This window comes from Cricetulus griseus, chromosome 4 (assembly GCF_003668045.3).
Source record: "Cricetulus griseus strain 17A/GY chromosome 4, alternate assembly CriGri-PICRH-1.0, whole genome shotgun sequence".
NCBI classification, from domain to species: Eukaryota; Metazoa; Chordata; class Mammalia; order Rodentia; family Cricetidae; genus Cricetulus; species Cricetulus griseus.
Window position 1 is genome coordinate 221,775,220 of NC_048597.1, and position 18,151 is coordinate 221,793,370.

Sequence of the window (18,151 nt, forward strand, 5' to 3'; positions counted from 1 at the left end):
TGCTTGTGTGTGTGGCTGCAGGTGTACTGCATGTGGAGGTCAGAGAACGTTTCGCAGGCGTTGGTTCTCTCCTTCACTTCATGGGTCCCAGGTATCAAGTCCATGCAGCAGGCTTGGCAGCAGGTACCTGTAACACCGAGCTGCTCTCTAGCCCCCAGAGTGTTACACAGTTAACCGCACAGAGCCCCACAGTGTAGAGCCGTCAGTACGATACACCAGGAATGTGGGCCTACTTTGCATAGTTTTCTTTTGTATCCATAGCTCTTCTAAAGTCATTTTTTGTTCCTTCTCCTAAGTAAGATGGTATCTCGCACCGGGCGTTGGTGGCACACGCCTTTAATCCCAGTACTCGGGAGCCAGAGGCAGGCGGATCTCTGTGAGTTCGAGGCCAGCCTGATCTCCAGAGCGAGTGCCAGGATAGGCTCCAAAGCTACACAGAGAAACTCTGTCTCAAAAAACAAAACAAACAAACAAACAAAAAAGATGGTATCTAAGCTCAGAAAAAAATAGACTTAGGTTGTGGCAGAAATAGTGGAGGCTCACATAGTGCCATTTCTAACCTATGTGTACTTGGACTTTCAGTGATCAGAGACTTCCAAGAGTATGTGGAGCCAGGAGAAGACTTCCCAGCTTCCCCGCAGCGAAGAGCCACAGCTACCCAGGAGGATCGAGATGACAGCGTTGTCCTCCCCCTGGGCGCAGACACACTCACACACAACCTGGGCCTCCCGGTGCTCGTAGTCTGCACAAAGGTTGGTTTGCTTTCTGGGAGAGCATGCAGCTGTTTTGCTTTGGGGTGCCAGTTTTCCTACATGGCTTTTTTCTTTTGAGACAGGGTCTTCATGTGTCCATAGGCTGTCATCAGATTCACTTTCCTCGTGTCCTGGTCTCTGGGTGATGGAACCACAAATGTGCACTACTGTGCTAATGAAATGTTTAGGATCTGAAACAGTTTCTTTGAAAGAAAATGGTATTTCAAATAGACCATTCATGGTTGAACTTCATTTTCATATTTTCAGTTAGACCTCACTGTACCATTAACTTATTAGAAATAGCCATAGGTGCAGTGATATTATTGTAGCTTGTTTATTCTATTCTGTATGTGTGCGTGTTTTACTTACATGTATGTCTATGCACCATGTGCATATAGTGCCCTCTTGGGCCAGAAGAGGGTGTCAGGTCTGCTGGGACTGGAATTTTAGATGATTATGAGCTGTCGTGTGGATACTAAGACCTTGATCTTCTGGAAGAGCAGCCAATGCTCTTATTTGTTGGACCTTTTCTCCAGTCCCCAATAGCTTATTATTTTCATATAAAATAACTTTTTTTTTTTTTTTTTTTTTTTTTTGTTCATTTGGGTTTTTTTGTTTTGTTTTGGTTTTTTGGAGACAGGGAGTAACTGTAGCTCACTGTGTAACCTTGGCTGCTCTGGTACTCAGCTTGCTCTGTCTCTAGTGCTGGGGTTAAAGACGTGCATCACTATATTCAACTTAAAATAAAATGCCTTCCAACATTACCTTTTATTATACTATCTTAACTTTTTTTTTTTTTTTTTGAGACAGTTTTGAGACAGGGTTTGTCTGTGGCTTTGGAGGCTGTCCTGGTACTAGCTCTTGCAGACCAGGCTGGTCTCGAACTCACAGAGATCCCCCAGCCTCTGCCTCTGCCTCTGCTGGGACTAAAGGTGTGTGCCACCACTGCCCGGCATCCTAACTTCTTGTTTTTGTTTGCTTGTTTGTTTGAGACAGGGTTTCTCTGCATAGCCCTGACTGTCCTGAACCTTGCTCTGTAGACCAGGCTGGATTCAAATTCACAGCTCCATTTACCTCTGCCTCCTGAGTGCTGGGATTAAAGATGTGTACCACCACCATCTGGCTACAGCTGACTTTTAAGTTCCTTGTATCACCTGTTATGTAATGTTGATATGCCATTATTAAGACCTTGTTATTTGTGTATTTATTAAAAGGTGCTGACAGACTCATGTTTCCAAAAGTCTGTTGGCTTACTGGGGATGGTGGCATACTCCTGGGTCTCATGAGCTCCAGACCAGTTTGTGCTACATAGCTAGACCTTACCTTGTACATAGAAGATAAGCAGATATTTCTGTTAACTTTTTTTTTTTTCTGAATGTATTTTGTACTGAAAAGATACTTCTTTTGAAGCATAGCTTATCTGCCAAGCCCGTTTTCTGTCTACTTGGTCATAAGTAATGTGTTTTTACTATTTGTCCATCGTGGAATGGTTGAGAAAGTGTCAGAACATAAACCGTTCTGTTCCCTTCCATCAAAACACAAGGCCTTGTATGTGCTAGTCAAATGGTCTGCCTTTGAGCCTTACTCCCAGAACTAACATAACTCTAAAGGCATAAAATTATTCCTGCTTTTTATACTATGGAAAAGGTGCTTGTAATGAGAAGAAAGTGCAGAAATCTGTTCGACTTTGGGATAAAAATAATTAAAAACCAAACCCTAAAGACCTGGCTTAAGTTTTATTTTAAATTTTACAAAGATTATCAGTAACTAAGGAATAGCATGGAAGTATTTAAATGAGTTCAAGCCTGTTATCTGCTTTTCAAGTGGTGACTTTGCTATAATGCATTGTTACATCTTTTTCTGTGGAACACTATTTTACATACACTAGAATCTGTGTGTAGTTCATGGTTGTTTTGCAGCTGGTTATTGGCAAATATGTCAGTGTTTTAGAACTACAACTTAGTTCATAAACACAATTTATGTTTTATATGCATGTGAGCTTTTCTATAGTGATCAAATGGAGGTCAGAGGACAATTTGTGGGCAGCGGCTCTCTCCTTCTACCATTTAGGACATGGGTTAGAAAGCCTGATGTCACCCACTGAGCTGCTCACCAGCCTCTCCCCTGTTACTCTTTCAGCTGATGTAGTTGAACCACATTTCCATCCCTCTAAGGACACACATTCTTGGTGCTCAAACTTTTTGTTTTCTTTTCTTTCCCCTCTACACATTTTTAAAGCTCATGCACTAAAGTGCACCTGATGGTGTCTTAAAATTTTATGAAATACAGTGTGCCACTATCCTGGCTCAGTTAGCTCTTTTTAAGAAGTGAGAGGATGCTGGGAGCTGAATCCAGGGCCTCACACATGCTCTACCTCTGAGCTACATCTCCAGTCTCATGTATAGGTTAAAAGCTGTTTACTAAGCTGCCATACTTCACCAGTATTTCAGCAGTACAATAAAGTGTCTTTAATGATTTGGGATGTCTCTCAGTAGTATATAAAACAGGCAAGCCAGTGTTCATGATTACCTAGGAAGACTGTTCTGTAATGTATGTGTGTGTAACAAATCTGTATATGAAATTTGACCCCAGACTATTGTTGCATAATAATTAACAGTATACAGTGTTTATATATTCTACACTTTGAATTTGGAAGAGTTCCAGCGAAATTATTTGGATGTCGCGGTGTTTGAATATCCCTCTTTGTATTGTCCTTAGTGTTTTTTTTTATAGCAAGGAAGCATTAATCTTGACTGTGCAGGTGGTGTTTCATAGTGGCAGGGGCTGTAATGCGGTGACTGAAGCACCAGGGAAGAGATGGGACCCCAGGTGGAGGGAATACACAGCTGTGTTCTGTAGAGCTGAAATAGGGTACATGAATTCATTCATTTTAGGAGCTTGGTGGCTGAATGGCAGATGTGACCACTGGACATAAGTCTGTTGGTCTTCATTCTTTCATGTACTGAAACTGTCTGGAGCATTCTGGCCAGGTGAGGGTAACACAGAAGGATGTCTCTGTTGATATTCCAGGTTTTGCTAGTCGGCCACCATAGTGTAATGGTAACTTGCCATGTCCTCTTATCAACAATTGAACTGTTTGGTTGTTTAAATTATCCTATTGGGTCTCAGTGTTTATAATTACTGCAATGCCATCTTATGATTGCTTTATCTCCACAGTGTGATGCCATTAGCGTATTGGAGAAAGAGCATGACTACAGAGATGAACACTTCGATTTTATCCAGTCACACATCCGCAAGTTCTGTTTACAGTGTATCCTTTAACAGTGCCCCACCAATCTCAACAGTTACGATGACTTTAGAAAGTCTTCGAGTATCCTATCAGTCTAGCTGTCCGCTTGCCCCGTCACTCACATGTGGGTGTTCTGAGGTACTGTGACTAGAGTGTTAGGTTTGTACTGCTCTCTCTGCTCTGTTGAAGAGAAGGGAGATGATCGGTAGTAAATGGGAGAAAACAGACTTATCCAAGGCTGGTCCTGAGCAGGTTTGTTCTCAAGTCTCTGTCTTGGAAGAAGGGCACATAGATACAAAGGTCTTTTATAGGATACAAAAGGTATCCAGCCAGAGAGTGAGCAGGAAATCCCCAAGGCAGGGAGCGGGGGCAGGACAGGGCGTGGCTGGCTGCTTTTCTTGGAGTTTTGGGGTGTGTGTGTGTGTGTGTGTGTGTGTGTGTGTGTGTGTGTGTGTGTGTACTTACTGCATTGGGTGCCAGAGACGGAGGATGCCTAGGGCTAGCTGGCCAGTGTGTGTAGCTGAGGCAAACTGTGTAGCCTAGCCTAGGCTAGCCTAGAACCCAAGTGCCTCCTGTGTCAGCCTCCTCTTAAGTGTTGGGATTATGGGCTGTACCTCGACACTCAGCTCTGGGTGGGACCTTTTCAGAAAGGGCATCTCCCTCTGAAAACCATCTGGGTCAGCAAGTACAGTTTTTTTTTTTTTTAACAGATACATTGATTTTTTTGAAGTCAGCTCATGTGAGCTGAAGAAAAGAAGGTCATTAAAGAAGCCTCTTTTTGTTTATAGTAGCACACTACAGGGATGGTTCATTAAAAAATTGGGGAAAAGATTGGGAAGAGGGGCACAACTAATGACTCTTGCCTACTTTGTTACACCTGAAGGCAAGAATTGAAATATGAAATGTTTGTTTACCATGTTTAAAGAATTGTGCTTAAGACAATTAATTACCAGGTTGTGATGGTTTGAATGAGACTGTCCCCCGTAGGCTCATGTATTTGAATACTGGTTCCCAGTTGGTAGTGCTGTTGGAGAAGGTTAGATGGTGTGGCCTTGTTGGAGGAAGTATGTCACTGCAGATGGGCTTTGTGTAGAGGTACAGCCTGTAACCCAAGCACTTGGAGACTGCCATAGGAGGCTCAAAGTTACAGACTACAGAGTCTGTCTCTATTCTCTCTCTCTCTCTCTCTCTCTCTCTCTCTCTCTCTCTCTCTCTCTCTCTCTCTCTCTCTCTCTCCCCACACACATCAACCAACCAAACTCCAGAGAAAAGAAAAGCAAGCAAGCCCTCACCTGAGCCTGGGAACCATAGTATTTTATATTTACCTACAATTACATAAGATACCTATAAATATGTACTATAGATAGATAGATAGATAGATAGATAGATTTTAGAGTTAAGACTCAGCCTTTCTGCTTTGTGCTATGATAAAGGATGTGAGCTCATGGCATTCTGCTCCATGCCTGCCACTTGCTGCCATGCCTGCCTGCCATGACAGACTGTTATCCTTCTGGAACTGTAAACCAAATAAACTCTTCCTTCTGTAAGTTGCCTTGGTTCTGGTGTTTTACCACAGCAACAAAAAAGCAACTAATAAACAGGTATATGTGTAAAATTATAATGTAACAATATTGTCAATCTACCTCATTCAAAACTATGCATGGCATGGTGAAACATGCCTATAATCCTAGCACCTAGGAGGCTAAGACAATAGAATGGAGTTTAATGCTAGCCTGGGCTATATAAGTTCAAGGCCACCCTGGGCCACATCCTGAAACTGTCTCAAAACCTAAAAAGCTGTATCCATTTATTCTGTCTGTCTGTCTGTGTCTACCTGTCTGTCTGTCTATCTATTTTGGTTTTTTGAGACAGGGTTTCACTATGAGGTTCTGACTGTTCTGGACTCATTCTGTAGACCAGACTGACCTTGAACTCAAAGAGTTCTTCCTGCCTCTGCCTCCCAAGTGCTGGGATTAAAAGCATGTGCCATCACACCCAGCTAGCTGTGCCCATTTGTTAGTGAGTGATAGGGCAAGATGAGTCTGTAGGTTTGGTTTTCATTTTTAAATTGTTTTCTATGTTACAAAGAGCCTAAGTTAGTGGTTTCAGAATCAGGCTATGCTTATCAAAGTCTTAGATTCTAAGACCTCTTAGTTTTGTGCATTCCAAGTCGAGAATGGAACAATCTGCTTTTAACATTTCCTGGGGAGGGGTGCTGGAGAGATGGCTCAGTTGTTAAAAGTACTGGCTGCTCAGCTGGGCGTTGGTGGCGCACGCCTTTAATCCCAACACTCGGGAGGTAGAGGCAGGCAGATCTTGGTGAGTTCAAGACCAGCCTGGTCTTCAAGAGCTAGTTCCAGGACAGCCTCCAAAGCCACAGAGAATCCCTGCCTTGAAAAACCAAAAAAAAAAAAAAACCAATAATTCTAAATTACTAAATATTGGTTTGTAAGTCGAGCAGTGATGAATGCCTTTAATGGGTGGAGGCAGGTACATCTCCATGACTTCGAGGCCAGCCTGGTCTACAGAGCAATTCCAGGACAGGCTCCAAAGCTACACAGAGAAACACTGTCGCCAAAAAACAAAAACACAAAACAAAAAAATTGGTTTGTATTATTATGAGCAAGATGATTAATTTGGAGTTTATATTATTAAGTTTTTCTTAAGATTAATAGTTCGTTTGTGCCAAGTTAAATTATTTTTAACAATATTTTAAGTTTGTAAGCCTAAAGTCAAGTTCTAGAAAATATGAATATCCCAGTGAGGAATACTCCTGGCATTTCATGTTGGCCTCAGTCACCCTCCTTTCTCAGGAGCACAGTGGCCAGTGCTAGACGGATTCTTCTAGGTGGTTATAGAAGTTGGAATAGCCACTCTGAAAATATTGTCTGTCAGTGGTCACATGCTCTTTTCCTCAGGCCTGTAATCCACCCTGGCTTCTAGATAAAAGGTTAGGGAGGTCAAAGGACAGTTTACAAGAGTTGGTTCTCTCCTTCCACCATGTATGTCCCAGAATTTGAACTCTAGTCTTTAGGATTGGTGGCAAGAGCTTTTACCCCCTGAGCCTTCTCTCAAGCTCCCAAACAAACATCTTACTCATTTTTGTTTATTATTTGTTTGGTGTGTGTGGTGTATGTAGTTGCCCATGCCATGTATGTGTAACAGACAGAGGAGAATGCCGGGTGTCTTTCTTTGTTGCTGTCCACCTTGTCTTTTGAGACAGTAAGTAAGTCAGTCAGATCACCAGAGCACCAGTCAGTCTAGGCTGAGTCCTCTTGCTTTCACAGCAAGCACTCTTACCCATGATGCCATCTCTTAGCCCCTCCCCTCATCTCATTCCCCTTTAAAGACCAGGCATCACTGTGTGGTTCAGGCTGGCTTCAAAGTGGTGATACTTCTGTCTCAGCTTCCTTGGTGCCACCATGCCCAGCATTTTCATGTGCTTTAAATATGATAGTGGTATCATTATTGTTAAATTTACTGATACTTCTTAGCCTACTGAAGCATCTATCCTCCTAAAACTAAATTATACAAAATTATTCTATTTTCCTCGTAGCACATAATTATTCTTTTTAAAAAAAATCATCTGGCAGCTGTTACTGCATTTTTTTTAAAGATGTATTTATTTATTATGTACACAGTGTTCTGCTTGCATATATGTCTGAAGGCCAGAAGAGGGCACGAGATTTCACTACAGATGGTTGTGAGCCGCCGTGTGGTTGCTGGGAATTCAGCTCAGGACCTTTGGAAGAGCAGGCAGTGCTCCTAATCACTGAGCCATCTCTCCAGCCCCCATAAGTATTTTTACTTTTGAATTTTTTTTTTTTTTTTTTGGAGACAGAGTGTCATATCACTGGTGTTAAAGTCTCTGTGTAGCTGAAGATGACTTTGAACTTCTGACCTCTGGCTTCTCCTTCCTGAGTGCCGGGCAATTCAGAAATTCTTGCTAACTGTCATCATATTAGATACCCTGGATGCTTCCTCCCAAGCCACTGTGCATATATATGTGCATGGTAAGTTGAAAACATGGTTTATGGTACCTTCATGAATCTTGTACTTTTTTCCTTAACGAGAAGACTAGACGGTGCAGCGCTTATTTACACTTCAGTAAAAGAGAACAAGAACATAGACTTAGTTTATAAATACATCGTCCAGAAGCTGTACGGGTTCCCCTATAAGACCCCTGCGGTGGTGGTGGAAAAGGATGCAGTGTTTATGTAAGTGTGTGCAAAGTGCAGTTTATGCTGAGATGGGCCTGGGTGGCAAGTGGGTGGGATAGTTTGCTTATGACCTGCCTGGACCTGTATCTCATTGCCTCTCAGTCTTAACTGCCTGCCCAGCTTTTGCAAGTTCTGTGCTGTTTTAGTTAGATTGTCTGTGAGGTGCCTTATTAGGGTGTCTAATTCTTCAGCTGTTACAGTATATGATGACCAAAATGAAGTGTGGACTTGGTTTTACATTTTTCCTGGGTGAGACTGGTAGAATGCTTCCCTAGCATGCATGAAGTCCTGTATTTGGTCCCTGGGGCTGTAGTTCAGTGGTAGAGCTCATGACTGATGCACGAAGCCACCACACATTCAATCCTTAGTGCTGGAGAAAAAGAAAAACTCAATCCTTTAGTACTGTGCTCCCTCAACTCCCCAAAATTGTTCCATGGGTTAAGTGGAAAAAATGATGGTATAAATGCTTGATAGTTTTATGTGCTTTTCTCTCCAGTCCAGCAGGGTGGGATAATGATAAGAAAATAGGAATATTACATGAAAATTTTCAAACTTTGAAAATAGAAGATAATTTTGAAGACATCATAACCAAACCTCCTGTCCGAAAGGTAAGTTTTAGAAATGGTCTTACTATCTAGACCTAAGCTGAGAGTTAATCTATAGTCTGACATATTAGGGTCCAGAAGAAGACGGTCTCCTTAGCTGTCATGAGAGATGCTGAGTATGCTTCACACATGTTATCTATCCCAGCAAATGTCAGCTGACTACATTAGTCTTTCTGTCTTGATATTTGCAGACACTAGCACTGAATGGGTTTCTAACATACTGTGGAAGCCACGTGAGTGGACCTGTGTCTCTTGATCACTTAGAGTTCATGGAGACTGTGGAGTTCTGAGGCTATAGCTCTTCCCAGACCCATTGAGAACAACAGGACAGTGCTTTCCTCCACTCTACCCACTGAGAACAACAGGACAGTGCTTTCCCCCCTCTACCCACTGAGAGCAACACGACAGTGCTTTCCCCCCTCTACCCACTGAGAGCAACACGACAGTGTTTTCCTCCCCTCTACCCATTGAGGCAGATCTTGGATCTTGACCATACTCAGTGATTACCTGTACTGGCTCATGGCTATTTGAAACTTCTTATTTTGTTTTAGTCTTGGCTAAGGTTTTACTTTAGGACTGTTAAATCAGGTTATGTGTTCCTTATGTGTACATCATGACTTTCTATTTAGCTGTAGTACATAATGTTCAGTAGATTAATACAGATATAGATGTTTCTGAAAGTGACATAAAATAAATATTTACATGTAATCCTCCTCGAAGATTTTACAGCATTTTAGGAAAAAAATAATATTGATGTGATACATGTTCTAACCCTTACTGAGTTGAAGCATTCACAGTGTAGGCACCTGTTTTCAGGTTGCTGAGCAGTGAGAAAAGCAAGCTCCAGTGAAAAATGAATCAGCATGTTAATTTGCTTTGGATAGCTAACAAAAGAAATAAATAAAAAAGAAAAACACACGAAATCGCTCCCCTTTGTATTTGTGTATGGGTGTGCATTTTGATGTGGGTGTTTGTATGCAGGAGCAGAGGTGCCTGTAGAGGTCAGGAGAGGGCACTGTATCCCCTGCAGCTTCGCTACAGTGAGTTGTGAGCTGCCCAGCGTTGGAGTTAGAAGCCTAATGCAGGTCCTTTTCGGGATCAGTACACACTTTTAACTGCCTCTTCATCTCCCCCACACTCCCTTCTTAGCCAAAGTGATTAAGCTTTACGGTGTCCTTCTCTTTCATGCATTGCACTCAGGCTCTGTCTAGCTACAGAGTGCTAAGATGGAGAAGGATATACATAAGATAAATGATAAGCTGACACCTATCTGGGCCTGGTGGCACACACCTGTAATCCCAGCTCTTTGGAAACAGACCTGGGAGGATTGCCACAAGTTTGAGGCCAGCCTGATCTGCATAATGAGTCCTAAGCCAGCATGGACTGCAGAGTGAGAACCCATTAAAACAACAGCATGAGCTCTAATACATGGGTCATCTAGCAAGTGACGATGAAAACTGGGTGGTAAGGGCCTGAGGGGCTGTTGTAGGAGTGGCCACTCACAAGAAGAGAGAATATCAGAGCTGGGCATACAGCTCGGTGGTGGCCACTGTTCTGTGTAGCTTTTCAATATAAAGCTAACAAAATAACACAGCCGCACTAGGACATCACTTAAGTAAAGAGAGGTAAAGTTCAAGCTCTTGAACCGTCTTTCAGTTAGCCTAAGCCACAGTTATTGGTGGTGGTAGCAAAATGCATTCAACTTATCCATTTCATCCAACTTACTCCTTTCAGTTTGTGCATGAGAAGGAGATCATGGCAGAAGATGACCAAGTGTTTCTCATGAAGTTACAGGTATGAAGTCACTTTAGAGGTGGTCTTTGTAGAATTAATTATGCAAAGATGAGTTCATTTGCCTTCAAGCCCTGTGTGTATCTATATAACTATCACATGCTTACATTTTTATTACATTATTTGTTTATTTAATGTGTGTGAGGTAGAGTGAGGTGTGCATGCGTGCCACTGCTCCTGTGTTGTTAGAGAACAACTTTTGGGGGTTGATCCTCCCGGGAATTGAATTCAGTTCATCAGGCTAGATGGCAAATGTCTTTACCCTTTTAACCTTCATGCTAGAGATTTTTATTTTTATTTTTACAAGACAGGGTTTCTCTGCGTAGCCCTGGCTGTCCTGGAACTCACTCGATAGACCAGGCTAGCCTTGAACTTACAAAAAAATTTGCCTCCCAAGTGCTAGGAATAAGGCATGCAGCACTACCACCCCAGCTGTTTTTAGTTTGTTAAAAATTAAATTATTGGGGCTAGAGAGATGGCTCAGAGGATAAGAGCACCGACCATTCTTCCAAAGGTCCTGAGTTCAATTCCCAGCAACCACATGGTGGCTCACAACCATCTGTAATGAGATCTGGTGCCCTCTTCTGGTGTTGCAGATATATATGGAAGCAGAATGTTGTATACATAATAAATAAATAAAAAAATCTTTAAAAAAAGTTTAAAAAAATTAAATTATTTTAATAAAAAATGTTTTCCATATATGAATGTTTTGCTTGCATGGGTATGTGTACCATGTGTGTGCTGGATGCCCAAGGAGGTCAGAAGAGATCTCCTAAGACTGGAGTTTGGATGGTTATGAGCTACCATATGGGAGCTGGGAATTGAACCGTGGTCCTCTGGAAGAGCAGCCAGTACTCCTAACAGCTGAGCCATCTTTCCAGCTCCTCATTTACTTATTTGTGGATTGATTGGTTGGTTGGTTGACTTTTTGAGGCTGGGTTTCTCTGTGTAACAGCCCTCACTGTTCTGGGACTTGCTTTGTAGACTAGGCTGGCCTTGAACTCACAGATCCACCTGCCTCTGTCTCCCAAGTGCTGGGATTAAAGGCAGGTACTACTACCACTTGGCTAATTTATTTATTTTTGACACGAGGTCTCACTGTGTAGCCCCAGCTGGCCTGGAACTCACAGGGATCTACCTGCCTCTTCCTTTTGAGTGCTGGAATTAAATGTGTGCATCACTATGCCTGGCCCATGATTACTTTTAAGGTTAATGTGCATACAGATGTAAAAGTTAAGCCGTGGCCAGATGCTGGTGGTGCACGCCTTTAATCTCAGCACTTAGGCAGAGGCAGGCAAATCTCTGAGTTTGAGGCCAGCCTGGTCTACAGAGTGAGTTCCAGGACAGCCAGAGCTACGAAGAGAAACACTGTCTTTAAAAAATAAAAAAAATTGTATATTTTCTTTAAAAAGACAGTAATGTAGACTATGAATGTCTAAACTAGAATTCTTTTTTCCTCCAGTCCCTTTTAGCAAAGCAACCACCAACTGCAGCTGGAAGACCTGTGGTCAGTATTACATACTCTGACAAAACTATTAATGTTCAACACATACTGTTATAGTTCTCTTAAAAAGACACATGATTGGGTATGTGCTCTCGTGAGCGCTCGAGCACACATACACAAACACACACACGGTATGCTTCAGTTGATAATTCTTCTGTACTCCTTTTTAGAACACTGAAATGTTAAGATCTCTTCAGTACTTTTCTTATGCCTCTGTGCCATTACATAAGCTGTGTGTATGCTTTACAAACCCTCAGGACAGTCTTACAGAGGAGTCCTGTTACATCATAATTCCATGTTGTAGATGGACTGGTAAGGGGGACGAGAGAGGACACCATGACACACCTCATCACACAGCTGGGAAATCAGCTCTGTCTGCCAAGCTTGTGCTCAAAGCTACACTTCCTTACCCAGCACATGTCCCCCTTTCTGCTAGTGTACTCATTGGTATCCTAAAATGTGATAGGTCTGTAGTGTTCCCTAATGAGGATGGGATTCTTAGTATTTTTATCAATGAGTTGTAGTGTAAAGGCTAGCAGAATAGGTGGGGCTAATAGCAGAATGTTTTTTAATATTGTGAAGGTTTTAATTTTTAATATTTGTGCTTTTTTTTACCTAGGATGCATCTCCAAGAGTCCCTGGCGGGTCCCCTCGAACACCAAACAGATCTGTGTCATCCAATGTTGCCAGCGTGTCTCCCATCCCTGCAGGATCAAAAAAAATTGATCCAAACATGAAAGGTATGGATCTGTCTCTTGGAGGAAGCAGTGCATTACATTTGATAATGAATCTACTGAAATGTTTTCCTTTTTTGCTCCATACTCTGAGCTTCGTTTTGTAGATAGGAGCTCATAATCAGGCTGTAATCACCACGTGTCTTTTCAGTGCACCACTGTGCTCATGGTAAAAGCTTTAATTATTCTCCTATGGGAGACCACTGGAGAAATTAATTTTGATAATTAATAGGTAACCTAGTGTTGGCGAAATGGTTTAGCTGGTAAAGGCACTTGTCACCAAGCCTGACAACCTGAGTTCAATCCCTAGAGCTACCCACATGGTGGAAGGAGAGAACCACTCCTGCAGGTTGTCTTGTAACCTACACACACACACACACACACACACACACACACACACACAGAGGTAGCTGGGCAATGGTGGCACATACCTTTAATTTCAGCACCTAGGATGCAGAGGCAGATGGATCTCTGTGAGTTCCAGGCCAGCTTGGTCTACAGAGCTAGTGCCAGGACATCCAAGGCTATACAAGGAAACCCTGTCTTGAAAAATAAATAAATGAATGAATAAGTAAATAAAAATTTAAGAAGTGTGTGTGTGAGAGAGGTATATTAGCATCTAACATGTATGTTTAAAATACTTTTGGCCCAAGGCTGCCTATGGCTCAGTGGTTTAGAGCACTGCCTGCTCTTGCAAACGACCTGGGTTCAGTTCCCAGCACCCACATGGCTGCTCAGCCATATGTAACTGCAGGTCTAGGGGATCTGATGCCTCTTCTGATTTCTGTGGGCTCCTACACACATGTAGTCTGCATGCATACTTACACATACAATAATATAAATAAGATAATAATAACTTTGGCCCTTTAAAATACTACTTTAGGGCTGGCAAAATGGCTTAGCAGGTAAAGTGCTTGTGGAAGCCGTAGACGACTTGATGGAGTTGGTTCTCTTCTTCACACTGACATGCACTGGGGCCTGTACTCAGGCTTGCCAGCAAGCACTCTACATACAGTGGTGCCACACCCACTACCACCCACACACAGATCAGACACACACAATAATAATGAATAAATTCAGAATAAACATCTATCCTTTCGATTGCTTTGTGTATGAGTAGACAAAACTATAAGTAGTCTTCATTCTAAAAGACTTTTTGTTTGTTTGTTTTAAAGCTGGAGCGACGAGCGAAGGTGTCCTGGCAAACTTCTTCAATAGTCTGTTGAGTAAGAAGACTGGCTCCCCTGGAGGCCCCGGGGTCGGGGGCAGTCCTGGAGGAGGGGCTGCAGGGGGAAGCAGCGGCTTGCCACCCTCCGCCAAAAAGTCAGGTAGAGCCTCCTAAGCAGGGCACTTTTCTTGGAATGTAGCCTCCTGGGTGTGGTGTAAGATGAAGTCACATGTGGCTTTAGACACTGTCACAGAATCTAGTTACAGATCATGTTCATCTCTCAAAAGAAAGTCAAGCTTTCCAGGCCTTCCAGTGTTTGGGCCACTGGTCTCCTTGTCTGGGGCCTGCCTAGCTGGCCTTCACACAGCTGCAGTCTTAGCAGTGTGTCTTGTTTCCTGTGTTCTCAGGCTCCTCTGTGAAGTAGCCTGTGGCACAGCTCCTCTTCTTTTCCTGGATCAATAACACATTCTTGTGTGGATGAGCCACATTTTATTTGGCTATTCCCTCCCTCCCTCCCTCCTCCCTCCCTCCCTCCCTCCCTCCCTCCCTCCCTCCCTCTCTCCCTCCTTCCCTCTCTCCCTCCCTCTCTCTCTTTTTCTTTTTTGGCCATTTTGAATAATGCTGCTATAAATGATAATTCTTAAGTGAACTTACATTTTTAATAAGTTGGGGCAATATTTGAGATTGGAGTTCTGGGTCATGTCATGATTCTATATTAAATTCGTGTGGGGAGGTCAGAAGACAACTTTCTGCCTTCAGTTTTCTTCTACCATGTGGCTGTCGGGGATTAAACTCAGGTCATCAGGCTTGGTGGCAAGTGCCGTTACCTGCTGAGCCATCACACCAACCCCTGCATTTAAAGATGGGAGAATGACTGGAGTTTCAGAGCAATGGACCATGTTACCCCTCAGCAGGTTAGGAGGGTCCTGGGGCCCCTGTCATCTGTATCAGCTGCTCTTTTAGAGGCGGTTCTCACTCCCCTCTCTAGATCTCCAGCTCTGCTGTTTTCTGGATTGCTCACTGCCCTGTGCCCTAAAATAGAAACGACAAAACCCCCCATATGAGGTTAAATGATAGGTACTGCTTCTTGGTTTAAAACAAGGACCTGTATTTTTAAGGATGTTTATATACCTTAGTAGACAACAAAGTTTTTTTGAGATATGGCCTCAAACTTATCATGTGGCTCAGGTTAGCCATGATCTTATGGCAGTCCACCTTTCTCAGCCTCCTCAGCGCTGCGATTATAGCATTGACCACCCTGCCCAGCTATTGTTTTCACTTGCCACCTTCATCCCCAAGACAGGGTCTTGATATGTAGTAGCCTACCCAGCCTTGAACTAACTCAGCAGTCATCTGCCTTAGCCACCATGGTCAGCGCAGGAAGGGTAAAGTCAGTGGAAGCATTGGCCAGTTTTAAGTAGAAGACTATGTCTAACGCTTGTTCTTTCTTTTTGAAACACACTGTAGGCCAGAAGCCTGTGCTCTCAGACGTTCATGCAGAGTTAGACAGAATCACACGGAAACCTGCTTCCGTTTCTCCTACAACACCTACATCTCCCACGGAAGGCGAAGCCTCCTGAAGACACCAAACAAAGCCATTTGTTCATTCTCCTGGGTAACGTCAGCTTGCCTCTGCCTTTTCCTTCCAAGTTGGAATTAGGGAGCTGGAAACTTTTACAGACAGACAAAGGAACTTTTTTTTTTTTTTTTTTTTTTTGTGGCTGCCCATTTTTAAAAGAGGAGCTACACAGAAGAAAGACAATTTTACATTATGTAGAATAACTGTTTGCATTGCCGTTCTGCATAAAGAAATAATTTTGGATTTTGAAAAAAATCTGAAAGTGTGTAAGACTGCACTAGAACCAAGTGACCCTGTTCCCCAAGCTGTGTAAGCTGCACAGGACATTTAGGGAAGGGCAGAAAAATGTATAATTGGGCAGTTGATTAACTCAGAAGTCTAAATTGTTTTAGGTAAGACTATTGAAATCATTTTTAAAGGCACCATATGGTTTTCTGAAGAACACTGATCAGTTGTCAGATTTCACACCAACAACAGTGTAGTCACACCTGAGGCACAGTTGTCTCACTGCGTGATGCTGTAAGTTACCACCAAAAGGGTTAGAACCATTGGCCAAGATGCACCTCTGATCAAGAAAGCAAGCACATGACCTGAGTGTGAGAGATACAGAAATTATGAACATGTAAAGAGAGAACCGGCTTTGCAGTTGTCTATACATATATATATATATATGTATATGTATATATATATATATATATATGGCTCTGCCTTAATATACTCCTTTTTTGTTCGTGACTTTCAACTGTAATCAGTTAATAAAGTATTTATTCTCTGCATTCAGGGTCAAATAACGTGTTGCCTTTTCTTATATTCCAGTTTGATTTGTCAGCTGAAGAATGAAATTTGTTAGTAATTTGAAATGATTGACTTGATAGGATTACTAAACATTCTGATCTTTCTCAGAGGCAAATGAATAGGTGAAATTCACTCACCAGCTTTCTTTTTCTTTTCTTTTTCTTTTTTTCTTTCTTTTCTTTTCTTTTTCTTTTTTTTTTTTTTAAGAAAAACCCTTTACAGTCCAGGTCTTTTATTTCTTTTTGTACATTAGGCCATGAATTCATATGGGATGGGCTCCAGCAGCTCAGGCTGCTTCCCGTTAGTCCTCACAAAGTGTGCCTCTCTGGGTGGTACAGGCTGGCACTTCAGCTGAACCCAGGTGCCCTTCTCCTTGGCTTCCTTCTTCTTCTGGTCATTTTCCTTCACCTGCCTCAGGAAGCTGTCTCTGCTCTTAGAGTGCTTGATGTGTTCCATCCGCACATTAATCCTCTTGGCAAGAGTCTTGCCCTTAACTTGCTTGTTTATAATGATGCTCCCGGCATCTTCCTGTTTTGCCATGGTAACATTTATGGGGCATTGCTTTTTGAACAGTGCCCATTCCCTTGATGTCACCCTTCTTGTAGATTTGCATGCACCTGGCCAAAGGAACAACTCCATCCTTCCTAAAAGGCCTAGAGAACATGTAGCAAGTGCCCCGCCTCTTGCCCTTTGTGTCCGTCATTTTGGCGAGTCACTGGAAGATGGCTGCCTTGGCAAAAAAAAAAAAACAAGAAAAAAACACCAGCTTTCTTAATTTGGAGTTCTTGATCAGCACCTTCTCCCACAGGCGTGTAGAATTACAGGGTTTTTTTTTGTTTGTTTGTTTGCTTTTGAAACAGGATGCTATATATCTCCTGCTAACCTTTAATTCACTATGTAGTCTAATTTTCCCCTACCTCTTTGTTTTTTGGCGGGGAGGATGTTTGAGACAGATTCATGTAGACAAGGCTAGCCTTGAACACCTGATTCTTCTGTCTCCACCTCCCCAGTGTTAGGATTGTGGATGTGCACCATTGTACCTTTTTTCCTATGGCACTAAAGATTGAATGTAGGGCTTTATGTGTGTTAGGCAAGCACTCTACCCACTGAGCTATGTCCCAGCCAGGACAGTTTCTTTTTTCTTTTTTCCCCTGAGACAGGTTTCTATGTGTAACAACCCTGACTGTACTGGAACTTGCTTTGTAGATCAGGCTGGCCTTGAACTCACAGAGATCCACCTGCCTGTGCCTACTGTGCTGAGATTAAAAGCGGGTGCTACCACTGCCCAAACAGGACAGTTTCTTATACCAATATTGCTATGAATAAAAATAGCACCTTAAAGAACCAAAACTTTGTATGTGTTTGTGTCTAGGAACTCACATGTCCTGGTACATGTATGAATTTAGAGGTCAAAGGACAACTTGTACAGTTGGTTCTGTCCTTCTACCATGTGGGTCTTGGTTGTCAATTTGGCAGTAAGTGCTTTACCCAGTGAGCTGTCTCACCAGCCCTGTAGACTCGTATTTAAAGGGTATAGTTGGGATTTTCTGGTTTTGGTATTTTGGTATGATTTTGTTTTTATTTTTTAAGAATATATGTACACATACATACAACATATTTTGATCATATTCACTTCTAATTCTGCTGAGCCTCCTCCAACACATCCCCTTCCCAGCATGCATCTTCTTTTATATTTTTTTATAACCCACTGAATCCAGTTAATACTGGCTGTGTGCACATGGGTTTGGGGCTA

The 18,151-nt window shown here is 42.5% G+C and overlaps 1 protein-coding gene and 1 pseudogene across 1 annotated transcript in view; one reads left to right on the forward strand and one right to left on the reverse strand.

Annotated features, from left to right (window-relative positions):
• Nucleotides 1-16,391, forward strand: part of Dync1li1 (dynein cytoplasmic 1 light intermediate chain 1) — a 37,662-nt gene extending 21,271 nt beyond the window's left edge. Inside the window, exons 5-13 of the mRNA XM_027415305.2 lie at nt 583-752; nt 3,930-4,023; nt 8,084-8,219; nt 8,719-8,830; nt 10,562-10,621; nt 12,081-12,125; nt 12,742-12,862; nt 14,032-14,184; nt 15,492-16,391. Coding sequence (XP_027271106.1) covers nt 583-752; nt 3,930-4,023; nt 8,084-8,219; nt 8,719-8,830; nt 10,562-10,621; nt 12,081-12,125; nt 12,742-12,862; nt 14,032-14,184; nt 15,492-15,604 — 1,004 coding nt within the window. The 3' untranslated portion in view covers nt 15,605-16,391. The remainder of the gene's footprint in view (nt 1-582; nt 753-3,929; nt 4,024-8,083; nt 8,220-8,718; nt 8,831-10,561; nt 10,622-12,080; nt 12,126-12,741; nt 12,863-14,031; nt 14,185-15,491) is intronic.
• Nucleotides 16,392-16,613: 222 nt separating this feature from the next.
• LOC100771079 lies at nt 16,614-17,123 on the reverse strand (annotated as a pseudogene).
• Between the last annotated feature and the right edge of the window lie 1,028 nt (nt 17,124-18,151).